At 34.6% G+C, this 22115-nt stretch overlaps 2 protein-coding genes across 4 annotated transcripts in view; both read right to left on the reverse strand.

Annotated features, from left to right (window-relative positions):
• The window catches only part of LOC132700488 (NADH dehydrogenase [ubiquinone] 1 beta subcomplex subunit 2, mitochondrial-like), a 190286-nt gene that overhangs the window by 129442 nt on the left and 38729 nt on the right, over positions 1-22115 (reverse strand). The window lies entirely within an intron of this gene.
• LOC132700483 (suppressor of lurcher protein 1) overlaps positions 1-22115 on the reverse strand; it is a 202204-nt gene that overhangs the window by 127379 nt on the left and 52710 nt on the right. For 2 of the 3 annotated variants that reach the window (XM_060667836.1, XM_060667837.1), the window contains one exon: positions 1108-1225. In XM_060667836.1, coding sequence (XP_060523819.1) covers positions 1108-1131 — 24 coding nt within the window. In that variant the 5' untranslated portion in view covers positions 1132-1225. Of the gene's footprint in view, positions 1-1107; positions 1226-17167; positions 17187-22115 lie in introns of those variants that run through there. The other variant, XM_060667839.1, reaches the window with a different exon arrangement.

Genomic DNA, 22115 nt, shown 5'->3' on the forward strand with positions numbered 1-22115 from the left:
GCAGGTCACAAATATGCGAAATATGAAACTAACTTTGCTCTGTTTAACTTCACTAGGAATGAGAACTTTTTTTCTTTCGAAAGTGCTAAAAAAGACACTTTTACCAAATAAATGTAAGTTAAAAATGTTTCGAATTTTTAACTAACTTTTCACTATTTAGTACGACTAAGAAAAGGAAATTCATAAATTTTCGGAAAACGTCGAGAAAGACACCTTTAAGGCAATGTGCAATTTTTGAATCATCCAAAGTGTCGAAAGATACAATTCTACCAAAAAATTGTATGTTTCACCCTGTAGACAACTGTGTACCTCTTAAAAGAACGTGTTTAAAATAAAGGTAATTTTCCTTAATTTAATAAAAATAAGGAATGGAAATTTTTAGACTTTCGAATGGGTCTAAAAAGACACTTTTACCAAAAAATTGTATGTTTCACTCTGTAGACGACCTTTTGGGCCGTCAAAAAAATAAATATAAAGTTAATTTTGCTCTCTTTAACAACACTTAGAAAGAAACATCTTTAAACGTCCGAAGTTTTCAAAAAAAGCACTTTTACCAAAAAATTGTATGTCTCACCCTGTAGACAACTTTGTGCTTCATTAAAGAACGTGTAGAAAATAAAGCTATTTTTTCTTAATTTAATAAAAATAAGAAATAAAAATTTTTAAGCTTTCGAAGTAGTCTAAAAGACACTTTTATCAAAAACCGTGTGGACGAGTTTATGCCGATTCATGCGGTCATTTTGTGCCAATTCACGTGAAATATGAAATTGATTTTGCCCGATTTAATGAAAAAAGGCAATGTGCAATTTTTGAACCATCTGAAGTGTCGAAGAATACAGTTCTACCCAAAACCACTTAATTATTTCTTTGCTTTTTTCATTTTTAATTGCCGAAGCCCTTGGTGTAGCCATTCTTTTTTCCTCAACTTTTAATTGCTAAAGACGGGGTCTTTATTTAATTTTTTTTTTTTTGCGCGCTTCGAGCCGAAACTTTTAACGAACGGCCCGAGAAAACGAGAAACTCACGTAAGGGGAAACAATCGTGCCGTCCGAGAGGAAATAACAAGATTTTTCAAAGCCACCCCGACCCCTGGTTCCATTTCCTTACCTCCATTACATTATCTCGTCGCATTATTCTCCGACATTATCCGTTGAATGGACGGTCATGTTACAGATAAACGTCCCGACGTCATGGCTTGTTGTTTCTGAGCTGTTTTGCCGCTGACCTGGAACGAGAGGTGAAAAAAAAACTGGATCGTTATAAAGTCGGCCACACACGTTCGTCGAAATAAGTCCGGGAGTTAAAACCCGCTTTAGCGGCAGGGTTTTATCCCGAACACATTTTTTTGTCTAAAATCTGGTTGAAATGATTTAACAGAAACCGATTCACATAAAACACATAAAATTATTTAATTTAATCCAAATTTACTCAATTTAATCAAGCGATCAAAATTCAGATTCAGTTGAATTCAATTAACAACATTAATTAATTTAATTTCATTTAAATTGACTGGATCTAATCGAGACCAATTGACCTAAGTTCAAATTGAATTAAACCCGATTAACAACATTAAGTGATTAAATTTAATCCAAATTAACTCAAGATGCGATTAGTCCAATTTGAGTAAATCAAGCTTAATTAATTAACATAAATTTGTTTTAATTTAATTAAACTTGATGGGAGGAAATTTTGGTTCACTTGAACTGAATAATTTATATTTGTTAAATTCAAATTATCTCAATTGACCTAACTGTGATTAATTCTAATATGCCTGTTAGTTAGTTTAGATTAATTTGATTGAATGGTTCAAATTATATTATGTTAATTTAATAAAATTATGAGATATCAATAGTGTTTTTCTCTTATTTTAATTTTATTATTTTCTAATCTTTGCTTGTAATAATTATAATTGTTATTATGCGAATTGTTTGTAATAAATAAAAAAATCGGATTTTATTTATTATTAATTTACAGATATATATGCTGAATTATATTAAATTTCATAGGGTTGAGAAAATTTAATTAATTACTAAGTTCGATTCGATGAATTTATTTTATTGATTCCAGTTTTCTTAGTTTAATCTAAGATAATTACTTACTTCCCTCAGATGAGATCAAATCAACTGCAGCTGATTTGCGCGAATTAAACTGAATTGCGTCGTTTTAATATAATTTAATTAAATTTAATTTCAAATTATTCAAGCTTGATTAAATTAATTATTATTTATTTAAACAATGTAGACTCAATTGCATTAATTAATCTAAATTGCCGCTGCAAATCCAGATAAACTAGAGTTAACTTGAACTAATTTTGGAAAAACTAAATAATTAATTTAAACGACAAAAGCGAAGGAGTGGCTTCTTGGATCCCCAAGATGTCGGGAGTAAGGAGCGTTAAACAAATATGAGCGGAGTCAAAATGGCGGCCTATTTGGAATCAAAACACGCGTTAATTGAAAACCGCTTTGGGAAAGTCTCGACGCGGTTAACGTAGAAAGCCTCGGTTTACTTTGCGACTTCTATTTCATTATTTATGGGGTGTTGTTCTTTTCCGTTACTCGAGGCTAATGGACCACGGAAAGCTGAAGCTATCCCGGTCGGTTTTCGTTTTCCGTATTGCGAAGGACTTCCAGGAGCTTTGGGGATACTTACTTATTTAGATCAAATGCAATTTCTACTTGTATTTCACAAAAATCGACTCAATATAGCGAAATTGAAGAGACTGCTTGTGTTAATTTTAATACACTTATTACATCTCTTTATTAACAATTAAAAAAAAATTCTTTTGGTTTGTCTGCAAAACGAGCTAACACAGCCTCTTTTAACTCAACTTCGTAGTTAAACTGCCGTCCACGTAAGTCCTTTTTCGAATATCCAAACAAATAATAGTCGCTGGAGGCCATATCTGGGCTATAGGGAGGATGATCTATCTGTTGGAACCCACACTCTAAAATGGCAGCTTGTGCAACACCGGCAGTATGGACAGGTGCAAAAGACGCACGCCTTTGGTCAGTTTTCCTCGACGTTTTACACGTATGCAATCTCGCAATTTATGTAATAATATTGCGTAACATTTACCATTGACAGTGGTATTATTTTCTTGAGAATCTATCAAAACAATTCCTTCACAATCCCAAAAGATCGTGGCCATCACCTTTTTTGTTTACTGGCAGACTCTGAATTTTCTTGGAGGTGCTTCACCCTTACGACGCCACTCTATTGATTCTTTTTTCGATAGAGGGTCATAATAGAGAACCATAGTTTCATCTCCCGTCACAATAGTTTCTATCACATGCTTCGGTTCCGACCCACAGAGTTCCAAAAAAGACCGCGCACACTCGACACGGCGTTGTTTTTGAATAGCCGAAAGGTTTTTAGGAACCCATGTTGCACTAACCTTAAGCATACCTAAGTGAACATTTGTATCAGAAAACTTAGTAATTGCTGAGATTTCCTTGAAATTTAAACGCCGATCACTCAATACCACCTCTTCCACAATCGCAACAATATCTTCCGTTATGACCTCCACTGGACGACCAGTTCTTGAATCATCTTCAAGGGACTCCTGCCCCATTCGAAAACGTTTTGCCCATTCTTTCACTACAGACTACGAAGGAGAACTTTGGCTGTACACACCATCCAGCCTTTCTTTAATAATTTTAGGTGCTAATCCTTCTTTTGTCGAAAACTTTATGACTGCTCTATACTCAATTTGCGTTATTTGCGACATTTTTTCGGACACGTCTTGGAAGACTTCAACTTTTTTTTGCAGCTTACTAAGATATATATTTAAAAGAAGACAAACTTCTAGCTTTGTATCGAGACCTAATAGTAGCTTTTAGTTCTTGTTTATTTTGATATATTTTTGTAGTAAAACGAATTTCCATTTCCATTCAAAAGTTTATTTTTAGCTTCACTTTTTCACAACGCGCAATCGCATAAACAATTCTCCGGCCTTCTCCGGATATCTTCCGGGGGGTAAATTTTTAAATTCTCCCGGGCGCTGAAAATTTAACAATTAACATCGCCATTCGTCCGGCCCAATTGAAATTTGCAATATTCAAACGTCCGGGCTTGAAGTCTCCTAGGTTCGCGTTTCGCTCGGCGCCGGCGTCGCTAGGTCCATATCTGTATGTTATACAGGGTGCGACGAAAGTGCCTAATATTGCACTTAATTTAAAAAGGGAAATTGTTTATTGTTAATTGGATTTAAAAATGTTTTTTTTAACGCAATTTTTGGGTTACCCCGTATACTTCAAGAAAATCAATCCTTGTAATTTTTGCATTTAAAATTTTGAAAATCGGCTTTTTGTCTCCCAAACGCTTTCCTAATTGAACATTAAAGACTATTCATTAAACCAGATTTTAAACGACACACCCTGTATATAATTCAAACAATGTTCGAAGTAGAAAGAAGAAAATACTTGTGTTCTGAGACCATGCAGTACGCGGTAATAGTAAATGACGTCATCGCGTCTAGATTGACGGCGAGAAATAGTGAATTTCATTTGTGTTTTTTCAAATATCTCGAGCGCCGAATGTGGTAGACGAAAGACTCTGGGAAACAGCAATTTACAGAGCCCTTTAGATTTTTGTCCATACTTGAAAAATTCAAAAAAAAAATTGCACCTATGTGTGTGATAGATGTAGTATATCTGACCCTCACTATTAGATTGCTTAATAGTAGATTTAGACCAAAATTATTAGATTTACATCTCGAAGGAAACTCACTTATTGCTTTGTTGGCCGAGATAACCCTTATACACACAAAATGGCTGCATTTCACTCTTTTATACACAGACTGCTTAATACGCCACTCTCAACATAAAATTACAACAAAGAACTTAATATTATTAAACAAATTGCACTGCACGACGGCTACAATCCGTCGAAAGGTTGAAATGCGCATCTTGTCCTAAAATTAATATTGGACAAACAGGTAGATGCTTCAAAAAACGCATTAACGAACATAAAACAGCGTTTACACGCTTAAACAGAGAAAAACACATTTTTGACGACAATTTTCATAATTTACATACAGCCACAAAAAGTATAAAATTAAATTTATTGGAAGCAATGGAGATTAACAAAATGAGACCTTCAAATGTATCGCTTAACGATCAGTTATTATTAATTTTAAATTCTCACAACATTAATTAAGGTTTTTTTTTTAAGGTAGTTTGCAAATATTACATTTGATCAAGACAGGGTGTTGTCGAAACAATTTCCTGAAAATCTGAACTTTTAGTTCTTATTTATTTTGTTAAATGGATTTTCATCAAGTAAAAGCCACCTCAGTTTATTTTTTTTTTGAAATCCCTGCATATAATCGCAAGAACTCTTGAAATAAAGGTTCTTCTTTCTTCTTTACTTCTAATGGCCACGACTGCATAAGGTCATTCGGCCAGCTTACACAATTTTTCACATTATTCAGATATCCTAAAGAATGCCTTCTTAAGAGAAGGGTCTGGACCAATCCATCATCCTCCAGGTTATTTAACATATACAAAAACAACAACAACAACATCTTATACGGGATATCCGATCCCATCCGGCCTGGTTACCAGCGTGAATATAGGACATTCGGAAACCGTATTTACATACACCTCATGGAATTACACATCACAAATCCGTGTACATCCACGTAAGACGAACACTATTTCCCAAACTTATAGGCACTACGTCTCTATCACGTCAGATAACGACTATACGTAACAATAATATCTTTAAACGACACTAATTTCGACCGATTTCTATAAATATTTTGGAACCGGGCAGGAGCAACGTCCGCCATGTGCAATGGTTCCATCGAAAGTCGAAATAAAGGTTATAGGCCCGGATCTCTTCCGTAACCAAGTTCAAGAATTTTACATTCCTGCCTGAAGTTGATAACAGCGCATTTAACCCGAACACCCTGTACAATATGTGGAAAGGTTAAATCAAAAAAGTCACTACGATTACGTTAAGGAAACTGACAACTGAAGCACAGCCTCCTAGTTGTAGCCTACATCTTTGAAAGGATAACCCATTTTTTAATTTTTTGCAAAGTACCGCCGCACCCCGTACATTTTCGAAAAAAAATTATTCTTGATAATTGTTTTCGATATTTGTTATCGTTTCAGCTCCGTCGCTGAAACCGTTCAGAATGTATTTGCTCTTATATAGAGCGTCGTTAGAAACCAGAGAACAGACGAAAAGCAAAAACGTTTCTTTTCAATTCTAATTGCATACTACGAAGATGTACCTTACAGTAGTGACGCAGTTTGGGTTCTAAATAGTCAAAAGCCGTGCGCAAAAGCTCGAATCGTTCAAAAAATCCGCGTTAAAGATTATAAATTGCAGGCTTGCTCGCGGGACTATTTATCACCGTAATAATTATTATCCGTCTTGGGATGAGAGTTGTGGGTGATCGGGTGGAGAGGGGGGATGATAAATTTAATCCCCAGCGATGCAGCGTCGAACTGCCGCAAAGAATGTAACTTCATCGAGACAAGAAAGTGTTTTAAACGAGCGCCTGCATTTTTCTCGAAGATTAATGCGAGGCGTCGCGACGTCAGTCGTCGAAAATCGAAGTCGATTTTATGGTTTTTTTTTCGCTGGATACTTTAGAAATATTTAGACAATTAGACGATTTTTTATATCCATCGAGTTGTTACGGCAACATGGCTATATTCCGACACGTATATATAAAAACAGGTAGCAATACATTTTTAATAACAGGTATAGGGTTATAAATCAAAATTTAACAACGAAGACGCATTTAAGTCCAATTGGTCATTAAGTAATAAATTCGAATATCTCATTTTGTTAATTTTCAACAAATTTAGTTTTAGTCAGTTATAAGGTTGTTCGGAAAGTCATTTCGTTTTTTCCCGTCAGAGGACTTAATTACGTTTTTTCGAAACCAACTTCACACTTAAGCCGCACAACCATTATATGTCTTGAGAGCTGCTATTGCAAGGCTTGTGTGTGAAAAAGTTCTATTAATTCTACGCAGTAGTTTTTGGTTGGTGCCCTTTTAAATATGGAGAGCAATAAGCAGCATTTTCGTCATATTTTACTTTTTTACTTCAGAAAAGGTAAAAATGCTGTCCAAGCGAGAAAAAAATTGACGGATGTGTATGGAGAAGGCGTGTTAACAGTACGCCAGTGCCAGAACTGGTTTGCAAAATTTCGATCCGGCAATTTTGATGTCGAAGATGCACCACGGTCTGGAAGGCCGGTCGAAGCTGACAAAGATGCGATAAAGGCATTAGTTGATGCAAATCGGCGAATAACCACACGGGAGATCGGTGAGAGATTAAATTTGTCGAATTCGACTGTTTATGGCCATTTGAAAGGCATGGACTTAACCTCGAAGCTCGATGTGTGGGTGCCCCATGTCCTTACGGAGCGAAATTTGTGTCGTCGCGTTGACGTGTGTGATTCACTCCTCAAACGTCAAGAAAATGATCCATTTTTGAAGCGGATTATTACTGGGGACGAAAAATGGGTTGTATACAACAATGTTAAACGCAAGAGGTCATGGAGCGGAAAAGATGAACCGGCTCAAAGCGTGTCAAAAGCCAACATTCACCAAAAAAAGGTGATGCTCTCCGTTTGGTGGAATGTCAAAGAAATAGTTTTTTTTTTTGAGCTTTTGCCGGACAATACAATGATTAATTCAGAAGTCTATTGTCATCAACTGGACAAATTGAATGATTCACTTAAAGAGAAGAGGCCCGAATTAACCGACAGGAAGGGTGTAGTGTTCCACCAGGATAATGCGAGACCTCACACAAGTTTGGTCACTCGCCAAAAACTTTTACAGCTTGAATGGGACGTACTGCAACATCCACCATATTCTCCAGATCTGGAGCCTTCCGACTACTATTTGTTCCGGCCCCTGCAAAATTTTTTGGATGGCAAAACCTTTACCTCAAATGAAGATGTCAAAAACCACCTGAACCAGTTTTTTGCCAGCAAGGACCAAAACTTTTATGAGAGGGGAATTATGTTACTGCCAGAAAGATGGCAAAAGGTGTTGGACCAGAATGGCCAATATATAATTTAATAAAATATTTATTCATTATACGAAAACTGTCTTTCATGTTCCCCAAAAAAAAACGAAATGACTTTCCGAACAACCCAATATCTTGTTCCATCTCCATGGTAAATTTTATGCGGTTATGTATCTAGTTAATATGATTCAAAAAGGACTGCAGAGGATGTTTATGTATGATATTTATATACTATATAGCGAGTCCTGTTTTATCATAGGGTTAACTTGTCTCTGCGTGAGAATATTGTCTATTATTACGTCAATTTAATTTTTCAACAAGATTAATTAAAATTTTAGGATATAATACTGCCCTTAACCCTTGGTAAGCTATCAAAAATTCATTCGAACTAATTAACAAAGTTAAAGACATAAAAATTCCTCCTAAGGCTAGTTGCGTTTGATGTTTAAAATTAATTTCCTAGCATTCCACCAGTCGGCAAAGTCAAAAGCTGAAGCCATTTAAATTATTGAAAACCAATATATATTTTAAAGATATTATTGATAGAAACAAAACAAACTCTAAAGAAATATGGAAAAATTTAAAAACTCTTCTTCCAAATAAAAAAGGTATTCTTCCCGATGAGGTGCAGTTTGGCCAGCGAACTGTTTCATTTAATAGACAGGCTGTTGATGGTATAACTGATAATATACCAACTTATGGAGAAATAGATCAGTAATATCATAACTATGCAGGACCTAAAAAAATAATAAGAGAATCAAAAAATGTGACTGGTGATGAGTGTGGTATCTCAAAGAGTGGAATTTTTCCGGAGGCATGGAAGGCATCAATGGTGATCCCTGTACAGAAGGTTCGCAGCACCAATCTAGCCCAAGAATTTAGGCCAATTAATACAGTTCCAGTTTATGAGAAGGTTTTTGAGGTTGTGGTGAAACATCAGCTGCAAAGTTATTGTGACGTAATCAATATTTTAGTGCCTAACCAGTTGGGCTTTCGCTAACAAACATTCATGTGAATCTGTGATGATTTCTCAAAGGCCTTGGAGGATGGTAAATGGACTTTTAAAAAAATGTACAAAATGTTTATTAAGGGAACAGCTGATAAATGGCTTTGTTCGTATATAGGGTACACAAAACGAAATATAAAAATTGGTGTTCTTCAGGGGACAGTTTTGGTTAGTTTTGTTGTTTCTTATGTATATAAACGATATTGTAAATATTTAAGATGATACTAAAGAGGTATTATTTGCGGATGACATTATAATTTTTATTGTGGGTGAAAGTGTGGATGAAATGCAAAGAAAAAATGAATGCTGATCTGAAGAAGGCTTCTGAATGGCTGTGCCATAATTACCTTTGTATAAACTCGGAGAAGTCAAAATTTTGTATTTTTGGGAAACGACATAAAATGAGTAAATTAAATTTCGATGTAAACATTGATATTAACAACAACATTTGACTCAAATTCGACGTTTCATACACATGCCGATTACGTAATAAATAAATTTTCTGAAAAGATTAATTTTGTATCTAGAATAGGAAAAATTTTTATGGAATTTTATGTTTAGAATTTTTATTTTGTATTTTTTTATGTAGCGTAATGCTAAATAAAGATTATATATAAAAAGGAGCAACTTTGCCAAGCTCTTTTCTGAGTAGTGTGGTCAAATCTAAAATGTTGCTAGTAGTAAAAGATTTAATTATTCCACCCCTTGAAGTATTTGGTAAAAGGGCTACTAAGGTTTTTTGCATGGAAATAGGTCGATTATGCCAGATAGAATTTTGTTTCTTTATAGAAGAAGTAGGAAAACACAACTTGCATAACAAGGAATGAGCAAGGTCATATAATTTTTAATGGTGTGTACAATTCCGGAAACATCCCAACGGAATGGCTAAAATCAACTTTTGTTCCATTACCTAAAAATAACAACCCAATGTCAGGCCATGATTACAGACTTATCAGCCTCATGTGCCACCCCTTGAAGCTCTTGCTGAAGATTGTCCAGAACAGAATTTATAAGAAATTCGAAGAACAGCTGGGCAACTCGCAATTTGGCTTTAGAGGAGGAATGGGGACAAGAGAAACGTAGTTTGCAATGACAGTACTTCTCAAGAAGAGCCGAGAATACAACAAAAGTATATATATATATATATATATATATATATATATATATATATATATATATATATATATATATATATATATATATATATATATATATATATATATATATATATATATATATATATATATATATATATATATATATATATATATATATATATATATATATATATACAGTGTGTCCAAGATAAGGATGCACAGCATGGGGATCTCGGAAACTATAAAAGATACAGTGTCGGTTAAATTAGACAAAAGTTGCGCATTTTGATACCGAACAAGATCCCGTTTCACAAATTTGAAAATTCCAAGCCGTTCCGGAAATATCCGAGAAAAACCGAAATATTGCGATTTCGTTTTTATTATTTTTTAAAGCTATTTGAAAAGATATGAAAAAACGGAAAACATTTTTCCATTGGCACTTTTTAATCTCTCCAAATTGACGTTAACAAATTTTCATTACAGCGTTTGGATTCCATGGAACCACCATCAACTTTGATTTTTCTTATGGGACGGAAAAAAAGTACACACAGTATTAGGTTGTGCTTTTCATTGCGAATTCAACGATGTACGATACAATACGGTTACTTATGTTTTTATCCAGAAAAATGGCTTTTTAATACATTTCTAGTATTTTATTGTAGTAGGCCATGCGATCCGAACGATGAAAGGCAAAAGACAAGTTCGAGTTAATGTGTTTATTTATTTACTAACTCTAACTGTGCATTTAACATAACAACTAAATCCAACAAGTTAATGAAAAACAAATTCTATAACAATGTGTTCGAATAAATGACCTCCATTTTCTAGGCATAAGTACGCCCGTCTCACGGTAGACACGACTTAACATTTCAGGAGTAATTTTATTAAACGCTGCTCGTACTGATTGACGTAATTGTTCCTCGTTGTCAAAACATTCTTTGAATACCTCATTTTTTATGTAGCCCCATAAGAAAAAGTCCAAGGGAGTTAAGTCCGGGGACCTTGGAGGCCAAGGTGTTTCACTGTAAGTCCCAATGTATTTTCCATCAAACCGTTCAGTTAAATATTGGCGAACTTCTCTGGAGTTATGGGCTGGGGCACCATCTTGTTGGAACCAGCAGCCTTGCACAGCGCCTAGCGGTAAATCATCTAAGGCATCGTCTAAATCGTGCCTCAAGATGTCAAGGTACCGCTCGGAAGTTAAGGAATTATTATAGAAAATAGGGCCTATAATCTTGCTACCAAAAATCCCACACCAAATATTAAACCCAAAGCGAACTTGATGTCTGGATAGTCTATTAACACGTGGATTTTGTTGCGACCAATAGTGTGTATTGCGCCTGTTATAAATACCGTTATTGGTCACCATACTTTCATCAGACCAAATCACTTTATATGGAAAATTAAAACTCTCATCACACATCCTGGTATACCACTCACAAAAATGTCTACGTCGTTCGTCGTCACCCGGTTTTAATCCTTGACATATTCTGAATTTGTAAGGCTTAAATTCATTTTTCCTTAAAATAAACTGAGCTGTAGATTTAGCTACCCCATTCTGGTCTTCAATTTCTCTGGTAGAACAATGTATTGGTTTTCTTCATTGGAAGGTTTTTGTCGGGATAATGCAGGCTTCTTAAATGATCCATATTCTTTCAGATTAAATAACAAACGCCGAAAAATACTCTTGTCAGGTTGTCTCCGCTCTGGGTATTTGTTAGAATACATACGCTCGGCTTCCACACAATTTCTTTGGCATCAGATGTAGCAAGACAGCATATCACATTTTTCTTCGTTTGTAAAATTACCTCCCTCCATTGTAGAACAAAATAAATTAGAAAAAGACAACAACAATAAAAATACAAAAACAATAACTAAAGGAATAAACTTATGATCGACTGATAACAAAGACAAATAACATTAATGTGTCATTGAAATTGACTGGATGTCATTTTGTCATGGCCTACTCCATTTAAATGCTGAAATGTATTAAAAAGCCATTTTTCTGGATAAAAACATAAGTAACCGTATTGTATCGTACATCGTTGAATTCGCAATGAAAAGCACAACCTAATACTGTGTGTACTTTTTTTCCGTCCCATAAGAAAAATCAAAGTTGATGGTGGTTCCATGGAATCGAAACGCTGTAATGAAAATTTGTTAACGTCAATTTGGAGAGATTAAAGAGTGCCAATGGAAAAGTGTTTTCCGTTTTTTCATATCTTTTCAAATAGCTTTAAAAAATAATAAAAACGAAATCGCAATATTTCGGTTTTTCTCGGATATTTCCGGAACGGCTTGAAATTTTCAAATTTGTAAAACGGGATCTTGTTCGGTATCAAAATGCGCAACTTTTGTCTAATTTAACCGACACTGTATCTCTTATAGTTTCCGAGATCCCCATGCTGTGCATCCTTATCTTGGACACACTGTATATATATATATATATATATATATATATATATATATATATATATATATATATATATATATATATATATATATATATATATATATATATATATATATATATATATATATATATGTGTGTGTGTGTATGTGTTTTATAGATTACCAAAGAGCGTTCGATAAGGTGCAACACATGAAATTAATAAATGAACTGAAGAACATCCAACTAGACCAAAATGATATAAACATAATTAAAAGCATATATTGGCACCAGACAGCCACAGTAATAGTCAACAACTTGGAGACGGATGAGGTACGAATCCAGCGAGGCGTTAGACAGGGATGTGTACTCTGACCGGTACTCTTTAATTTATACTCTCAGGTAATCTTTCAAAAGGCTCTTTCGGGCAGAGAAAAGGGACTTAGGATTCGAGGAGAAATGGTAGTCCTGGCCGAGTCTCTCGAAGACCTACAATTGCTGGTGGACAGAATTTACAACGAAAGTCGTGCAATGGGGATCACAATTAACATAAAAAAAACTAAATTTATGGTTGTCTCAAAGAACCCGGCCAGGCAACATCAGTTATACATAGAGGAACGAGCTGTTGAACAAGTCGAAAAATACAAATATTTGGGAGCGTACATCACCTCTGCCTTAGATCAAGATCAAGAAATAAAGGTCAGAATCGAAATAGCAAGACAATCATTTCTTGGTTACAGGAAGATACTCTGTAATAAAAACTTGTGTCTCAGTTTGCGATTGAGGTTCGTCGAATGCTATATATGGACACTAAAAGCACAGATCATCAAAAAACTGGAAGCCTTCGATATGTGGCTGTATAGAAGGATACTAAAAATTCCGTGGACAGATAGAATCTCAAACGAAGAGGTCTTACGAAGAACTGGCCGCGGTAGAAAATTAATAACTTTAATAAAAAAGACGCAAAACCGCATATCTGGGGCACATCTTAAGAAATGATAAATACCGTCTGCTACAAACTATTATGCAGGGAAGACTAGATGGAAGAAGGGGTATCGGAAGAAAAAAGAAATCCTGGCTAAGGGGGTATCGGAAGAAAAAAGAAATCCTGGCTAAGAAATGTCAGGGACTGGACAGGGTTGAATGTGGGGGAATTGTTTCATGTCGCGAGGAATAGAGAAGCGTTTGGAGTAGTGGTCGCCAACCTCCGATGAAAGGGAGAAGGCGCTCGAAGAAGAAGATAGAAGAACTAGTCATAATAGAGGTTTTTTATTCAAAATCTAAAGGAGGCTGTCTACTTTACTTTGGGAATCCAAAGTAGGTTGTACACGTACCCTTCGGAACCTAAAGGATGTTGCATACGTAACTTTGGAAATCTAAAGGAGGTTGTCTACGCAACTTTAGGAGGTTATCTACGTAACTTTTGGAATCTAAATGACTTTGGACTTTGGGAATTAGTTTGTTCCGGAAAACAGTCACCTCCTCTCCTTTTCGTTTTACCTGACGTCGGGCGAATCGAACCGGGCCACTCGCCCAACAAACCCCGTCGATTTTTTTTATACAAACGGAACAACAGGATCGCGAGTCTTCTGGATTTAAAATGATTTCTACGGTTCCCTCGGGGACCTGCCGCGTCATAAATCAAAGCGAAAGTAACCAAATGGCGCTTCCGGGGACGATAGGAGCCTAACAAGGGCGGGAAAATATTGGTGTTCGTTATGGCGTCCATTAGTCAGCCGGGAGTGACGTGTCGAAACGTTTTTGCAGCGTCGCGAACTAACCAAAACTGTCGATCCGACGTAAGTAAAGACAAAAGAATATGGAAACTCGGTTACTACGCAAAATTCTAATGTTAATGTTATGGCCTTTACGGTTAAAATTTTCTAAAAAATTTGTTTTTTCTTTTATATCTTTTATATCGCTTTCGATATTTTTATCAAATTTGGTCAACATCTTTTAATTAGTGAGAGCCGGTTTTTGACACAAAAGCTTTGTTTTTATTTTTACCAGTGGCGTCCGTAAGGGGTTGAATATTTAAAAAAAAAAACGCACGTCACCGCCTCTTCCGAAAACAAAAATTGTTTTTAAAATCCCCATTCAAATTAGAGCAAATTTGTTGCATAAACTTGCTGTCGTACGACGCACGGTTTCCGCTTAAAAAAATGTAAATAATAAAATAAAATTTCTGAAAATAAAATAATATTTCTTAAAATAAATTTTCTTAAAGTTTGCCAACCAGTTGAACACCCTGTAACACCCACTTGGATGGACGAAAACCATATATATATATATATATATATATATATATATATATATATATATATATATATATATATATATATATATATATATATATATATATATATATATATATATATATATATATATATATATATATATATATATATATATATATATATATATATATATATATATATATATATATATATATATATATATATATATATATATATATATATATATATATATATATATATATATATATATATATATATATATATATATATATATATATATATATATATATATATATATATATATATATATATATATATATATATATATAAATTGTAGATCTAACAACTTACTCTCGAAAGGAATAATTTTCAAAGAAGTTTGGACTAAAAACTCAAAAAAACAATAGCAAAATTGCTTGAAACGGAAGTTCCGTGTCTCTTGGTTAAGGCGCCTAGTATTTTCTATAGTAGGGCACATTAGATCCAGAACAGCCTGTACAATATGCAAAAATGTTAAATAAGAAATTTATATCCGTTTAAACGTGCCATATATCCGTGTCGAAATAATTGACAACTGATACTTCATTTTCTATTTATGGCGGATTTTCTTTTAAGGGTTGGCCCATTTTTCGTTTTTTTGCCAATTCACGACTTACTCCGGGCATTTAAAAAATGACCAAAGATAAAGGTTAAATAAAAATTAAATAAACTATATTGAACATTTAAATATTTTGGAAAATCGGGTTGAAAATCAATTATCAGATATAATGTCTCGTCCGAAAAGACCGAAAAGAGGGTCGATAAATGTATGGTCTTTTCATAGATATAAGAAAGTGACCAATTGCATTTCAATGGGATTATCCATAGGTGGTCATTAACATACAATGCAACAAGATTATTATCTAAAGTTTATTATCCGTATCCGTTATCCGTAATAGAAAATAATTTTATACCGACCTGTGCTTAATATTCTGTGCGAGTCAGTGTATCTCAGGAGATGCTCCCGCCCATATGTAGAAAACACTATTCTATTGACTCTCATTGAACGTGGTGCCAGCAAGCAAGCAACTTTAGAAGAAACGGCCACATTGACGAAAATTGCAACATCAACTATATGGAAATTTGTGAATAATCCCATTTCAGCGAGGAAAAAAAGAAGCGATGCTGACATTTTCTCGAGTGTAGATGAAAGTGATCAAGACTACGGGGTAAAATTTACCAGTTATAAGAGGAACAAAGCGTGCCTACATTAGATATCTTAATTAGGAATCTTTTAGAATTCGGAAAAAAACTAGAAAAAATTAGGATTTACAGAGAACAACAAAGGCCAATTATTTACTTGGCTGAAACCTGGTTCGACACCTTTGATAACCAGGAAAAGGGTTGTATTGACTCAACTGATAAGTGTAAAACAAACAAGCCATCAAAAAGAGGTAAAAGAATAACTATTTTGCATGCTGGCTCTAAAGATGGTTGGATTCCAAATGGACTCTCTCTTTCTGCGAAAAATATAAAGATTCGTCTCTGGATTACCATGAAGACATTACCGCTGATTTATTTGAAAGTTGGTTTAAAACCAAACTAGTTCCAAATATTCCTCTTATTAATAGCGTAATTGTAATGGACAATGCAAGTTATCACAATAGACAGTTGACTAAAACCCTTTTCTCATGTGACACAAAAGCAACAATCCAAAACTTCATGAGTATTAACGACATTTATTTTCACAAAGAATAATTTTAAGTAATTTAAGTAGGTAATAAAAATAATTTGTAATTTTATTTTATATTTAAACGTAAATACATAAATAAATAAATATTTTTTAGTATCTGTCCTAACAAAACCCCAAATAATTAAATTCTAAGCAAAGTACAGACCTGTTCGGCCATTTTCATTCTTACAGCATGCCCGAATCTTTCCTTAATTCGTATCAGTTAGTCACTTTCTTATATCTATGAACAGACTGTATCGGATATATTGTAAATATTACATTTGATAAAGACACGGTGTTGTCGAAACAATTGTCATGTCATAATATATAATTTCGTGAAAATCTGAACTTTTAGTTCTTATTTATTTTGATAAATGGATTTTCATCAAGTAAAAGCCACCTCAGTTCAATTTAACAAAGCGAGTCCTTTATAATTTATTACATTCTTAATTAAGGTGGCGATTCTTGGTTCCATTTTAAAAAAGCATATATGAACACGTTTCATTTGTTTAACCGCAGCTACGCATACAAAAGATCAGCACTCTCGACAAATTTAAACTCATACTAAAGCGTTTACTGTGGGCCGACTTCTATGCACGCAAGTTTAGATAAAGATGTCACGTCATGACGTAACCTGGACCTCATTAACTTTCGACCCTTTGGCCGATAGACCACGTAATATGTTTACCCATTTAACCGACAATACCTTTTGCGTTCTGTGGCGACGGAATTCGATCTCCAAGGCTCGCGTGGTAGCCGCCAACCTTGCCAAACTAGATCGCGTCCTCGAGAGTTTGCTTCGAGACCGGTCGTTTGGGGCTTAATTAAAATCAAATCGGTGTTTACCTCGACACTTCCGCGATACAGGGGGCTTAGACCGGAGGATTTCCAATTAATTTTAAGCCCACCGGAAACGCTTCCGACAGTCAACGTCGTCCCTAGTACAACGTCAGATGCTGGATCGGGACTGAGGTTAGGCGACACGTCGTACACCCGTGCGTCGCACTGTGGGCCTCATGCATAAACTAGGTGGCAGTAAATCATTATTAAAAAATGTTTTCAAATTAAGAACATGTAAACACAGTATTGCTTTCTAAAAATACTTTACCAAGAATTTTTTATGAAAGCCCAATATCAGATGTTTAAAAGAAAGTCTATTTTTATTGCAATCGCTTCAATAAAACAACGAAGTTTTCGTACATTTTAAATGGATTAGTAGGCCTTGAAAACAAATGCCGCTTTAAGTATTTGACAACTGATGTCAGTCCTGTTGATTAGTTTAGACCTGCACATGCAACGTAGAATGTTTGTGTTTTTTCTGCGATTTGACAAGTAACGGAATAAGTACCATTAATATTTAATTTTTCAAATTCTATAGAGTAAAAAAATATGAAGGCAAACGAGTGGCAAGCAAAAATATATTTTTTTTATATAGCTTATGCCAGTTAAAAAAGTCAACCTCTGAGTGATAAAAATATTAACAATTAATGTGCTCTTAAACTTGTTTATCGCATGTATTGCTTGCCAATTATAATGCATTATTTTTATACATAGTGTTTTCATTTAAACTCAAAATTGCAAGACTACTTTTGTTTTTTCGTTTTTAGAAATGTACGAAATATCGAAAAAAACGTTGTTTCAATTCTGGAGTGCCTCTAGTGAGAAAAACCTTGTAGAAGAAATATTTAAAATATTTAAGTCTCTACTCGTGGTATTATATGCCCATAACCGTCCAGAAACTGCTGTACCATTCCACAGATATTATTAAACATTGTGTTGTGCGTATTGGGCAGCTCTCTGAGGAGGCCCAAGACGCACGTCACAAAGATTGTCGGCGATATCGTGAGCATCACACCCAAAAAATATCGCGCATTGCCACGGATAAAAACTTGATGCGAATATTATTAGTGTCCTCTGACCCCGTTATAGCCAATTACCAACAAAAAACTGTAAGACCAAAAAAACCACTATCACCTGATATATGTATTGACTCTACTTAAAAGCCTAGAGCTTCCATGCCTTACAAAAAATGACTATTTTTTGGAGACCCCCGCATATGACTGTGAGTGTATGGGTAGTGAGTCATGACATGTCATGACAGCGTGAATGACTAAAATTATAATTTACCTAGTGGGATTCCGGGTTAAAAAAGTATGCCAAAAGGTTATTTATAAGCCAATTCTAAGGCTTTTTTTTAGCCTTTAAGTTTTTTGTGTTTTGTATGATCTCTTGCTTGCTGTGTTGTTTTATTAAAATAGTTATATTTTCAATAAGTTAATTTAATTTAGGTAAATAGTTCATATATTTGGAATTTTTTAACTAGTATGTTTTCTGTTTCCTTAAATACAGTTAAATTATTTCCCGTGACTGCAGAAGCTTTTTGAATAAAACTGTGCAGTAATTGCCAAATGTTTCCAATTTTTTTTATCCTAGTTTTGGTATATATACCGAAAAATACTAATGTGGCAACGCTGGAAAATTGAAAAAAAAACGTATTATTATTTACCGGCAATGTATAATAATAATAAATAATAATTTTTTTTAAACGTTTTATAATATATACTGATGTTAAATGTGCCAGAACTACCTTATGGAAGTGTATTCAACACATGGGTTTTAGATTAGGACGTCCAGAAATGGTAGTTGTTTGTCCTTCTCCTTTTCTATCGTGAACTCGATTCTATCGTGTAAAGAATTCAAGTAAGTTAGAAAATGATCTAGCTTAGCCTCCCCGTGGGACCATATGATAAAAATGTCGTCGACGTATCGGATCCAGAGCTTCATGATAACATAAACAACAGAGATGATGCCTCAATCCTCCCTGCAGTTTGGAAAGTGGTACTGAACCACACTAACAGCGTGTTTCCACCTATTGTTTCCACCAATAGCGAGGAAGCGCCAACCACCGCGGCGCAATCAAGTCGAACCGATAGCGAGGTGGCACCACTAGTCGCGGCAACCGTGTCCCCCACCCCGCCGCGATACAATTTACGGCGGAGGGGACCGAGATTATAAAAAGCGCCGCACCGCACATTTTCACCTCAGTTTAAGCGAGGACACGCACGAGTGACGTGGACGCGCGGCCTCTGAAGATGCCAAGTGATATTTTGGCGAAACGTCAGGCGAATTATCCTACTCCAGGGACAAACAACGAACGGATGAACACCCAAATTACCATCAATACACATAGTTCCTGCAGGATTCCAGTCGGATGCAAGATTTGCAGGATTCCAGTCGGATGCAAGATTTGCAGGATTCCAGTCGGATGCAGGATTCCAGTCGGAGTTCAACGAGCGAACGGATGATATCCCGGAATATAGTGTCATCATATATATATATATATATATATATATATATATATATATATATATATATATATATATATATATATATATATATATATATATATATATATATATATATATATATATATATATATATATATATATATATATATATATATATATATATATATATATATATATATATATATATATATATATATATATATATATATATATATATATTTTTTTTTTTTTTTTTTCCGCACTCCAATAAGTCCAGAACGAAAAGAAATATTTAATTTATGTAAAAAGTAGTCAAAGTGTGGGGTCAAGTAGATATTTCCTTTAGTCCGTCACACTAAAAAAAACTAATTTTTCCTCATACTGTATATATATATACACAGTATGAAGATAAATTAGTTTTTATTAGTGTGACGGACTAAAGAAAAATAAGAGATTAGAGGTTAAAAGCAAAGAAAATATAAAGCACCTTTTCCTTTAACACTCAATATTTGGTCAATTTTTTTGTTGACTTCTTATTTCTTGAGGGATGAACTAAAACCGAATGAAAACAACTGGTCAAAGTGTATTAGAGACGATTAAAACACAACCGTGAGAAATAATAATAATAACTAATTTATTCGTATGCTGTCATATTAACGACATCGTTACGACAACGCGGAGAAGAGGTTCTTATTTTTTAAAGCGAAAACCGAATATCTAGAAATTAAATTTCTTTTGGAATTATTGGAGATTGCAAAATAATTTTTATTTTAAGCGAAATCAGTGTGCCAAATTTCATTAAAATATATTTTATTTTTGAAAATTTTTTTCACAGTGTATCTCTAAAGTTAAGACGTTTAGCGAATTTGTTCATATGAATTGTTAGAAAACACAATGACAATGACAGTGACAATCCTAAACCCGTTCCTGTACCTATTCAGGACCGTACCAAACGTCGAGAGACGCGTTCATAACGCTAATATCCAGGAGGCGGAAAATAGAGGAAAATGTCAGAAACAGGCACTCTATAATCTAATCGAGATCCCTCGAATTCGCCACCAAACGCCGGGTTGTGACTTTAGCAACGCAAACATCCAGACGTTACGAATCGCTGCAGATTAGAAACTCTCGCCTCCAATTAGGTCTCGGATAACGGATAAGTTCGACAACCGCGTCGTTTGCTCGTTTCCAGTCAAAAGTTGGAATTGCAGACGCGCGCCGCGTCGAAATCTCTTCGGCAAACGTAGCTCGTAAAATTCGTCAAACATCTGCCACGTTCGGCAACGCCGGTTACGGTTTTTAACAGTCAGGCCTCAACGATTTACTTTCACAGGAGTTTCGTTGCTCGGTATAGGCCGTCTCACCTGCGAAGTTCACTTTCCTTGGCGGACGCTACATTACAAAAAATGCGGGTACGGTCTGTTCATAGATATAAGAAAGTGACCAATTGCCTTTGAATAGGATTGTGTTGCCAAAAAGCAAACATCTTTAGAAGAAACGGAAAAGGGTTGGGTAGACTCAACTAATAAGTGTAAAACAAATGCGCCACCAAAAAGAGGTGAAAGAATAACTATTTTGCATGCTGACTCTAAAGATGGTTGGATTCCAAATTGACTTTCTCTGTCTGCGTAAAATATTAAAAGTTCTTCACTGGATTACCATGAAGACACCACCGCTGATTTATTTGAAAGTTGGTTTAAAAACAAACTAGTTCCAAACATTCCTCCTAATAGCGTAATTGTAATAGACAATGCGAGTTATCACAGCAGACAGTTGACTAAAGTGACACAAAAGCTGATAATTATGCAAAAAATCTAGGGCATACAGTTTTAAGGCTTTCACCTTACCACTGTATATTTAATCCCATTGAACATGTTTGGCACCAACTGAAATCTGTCATTCGTCGTAACAATGTTTTCCCCGTGTTAACTCCAATGTCCTCAAACTTATAGAAACCGATGTTTTTTACATCTCTCCACAAAGTTGGGCAAATTCTGTTAAACATATAGAAAAAGCAGAACAATCGTATATCCGCATTGCAAAAAATATAGAACAAATAATAATTAGAACAGGCGATGATAGCGATAGTGATACTGATATATTATTATAATATAATTTGTAATTTTATTTTAGATTTTAATATAAATACATACATAAATAAATAAATATTGTTTAGTACCTTTCCTAACAAAACCACAAAAAATTCTAAGCAAAGTACGGACCTGTTCGGCCATATTTCATTCTTACAGCTTGCCTGGGTCTTTTCTTAATTCGTATCAGCTAGTCACTCTCTTACATCTGTGAACAGACTTCGTAATATTCCACCAAAACACATGGTCCTATATTTAATTTCAACATTTATGTTTA

The sequence above is a fragment of the Cylas formicarius genome, unplaced genomic scaffold, assembly GCF_029955315.1.
Source record: "Cylas formicarius isolate icCylForm1 unplaced genomic scaffold, icCylForm1.1 PGA_scaffold_4__25_contigs__length_36172078, whole genome shotgun sequence".
NCBI classification, from domain to species: domain Eukaryota; kingdom Metazoa; phylum Arthropoda; class Insecta; order Coleoptera; family Brentidae; genus Cylas; species Cylas formicarius.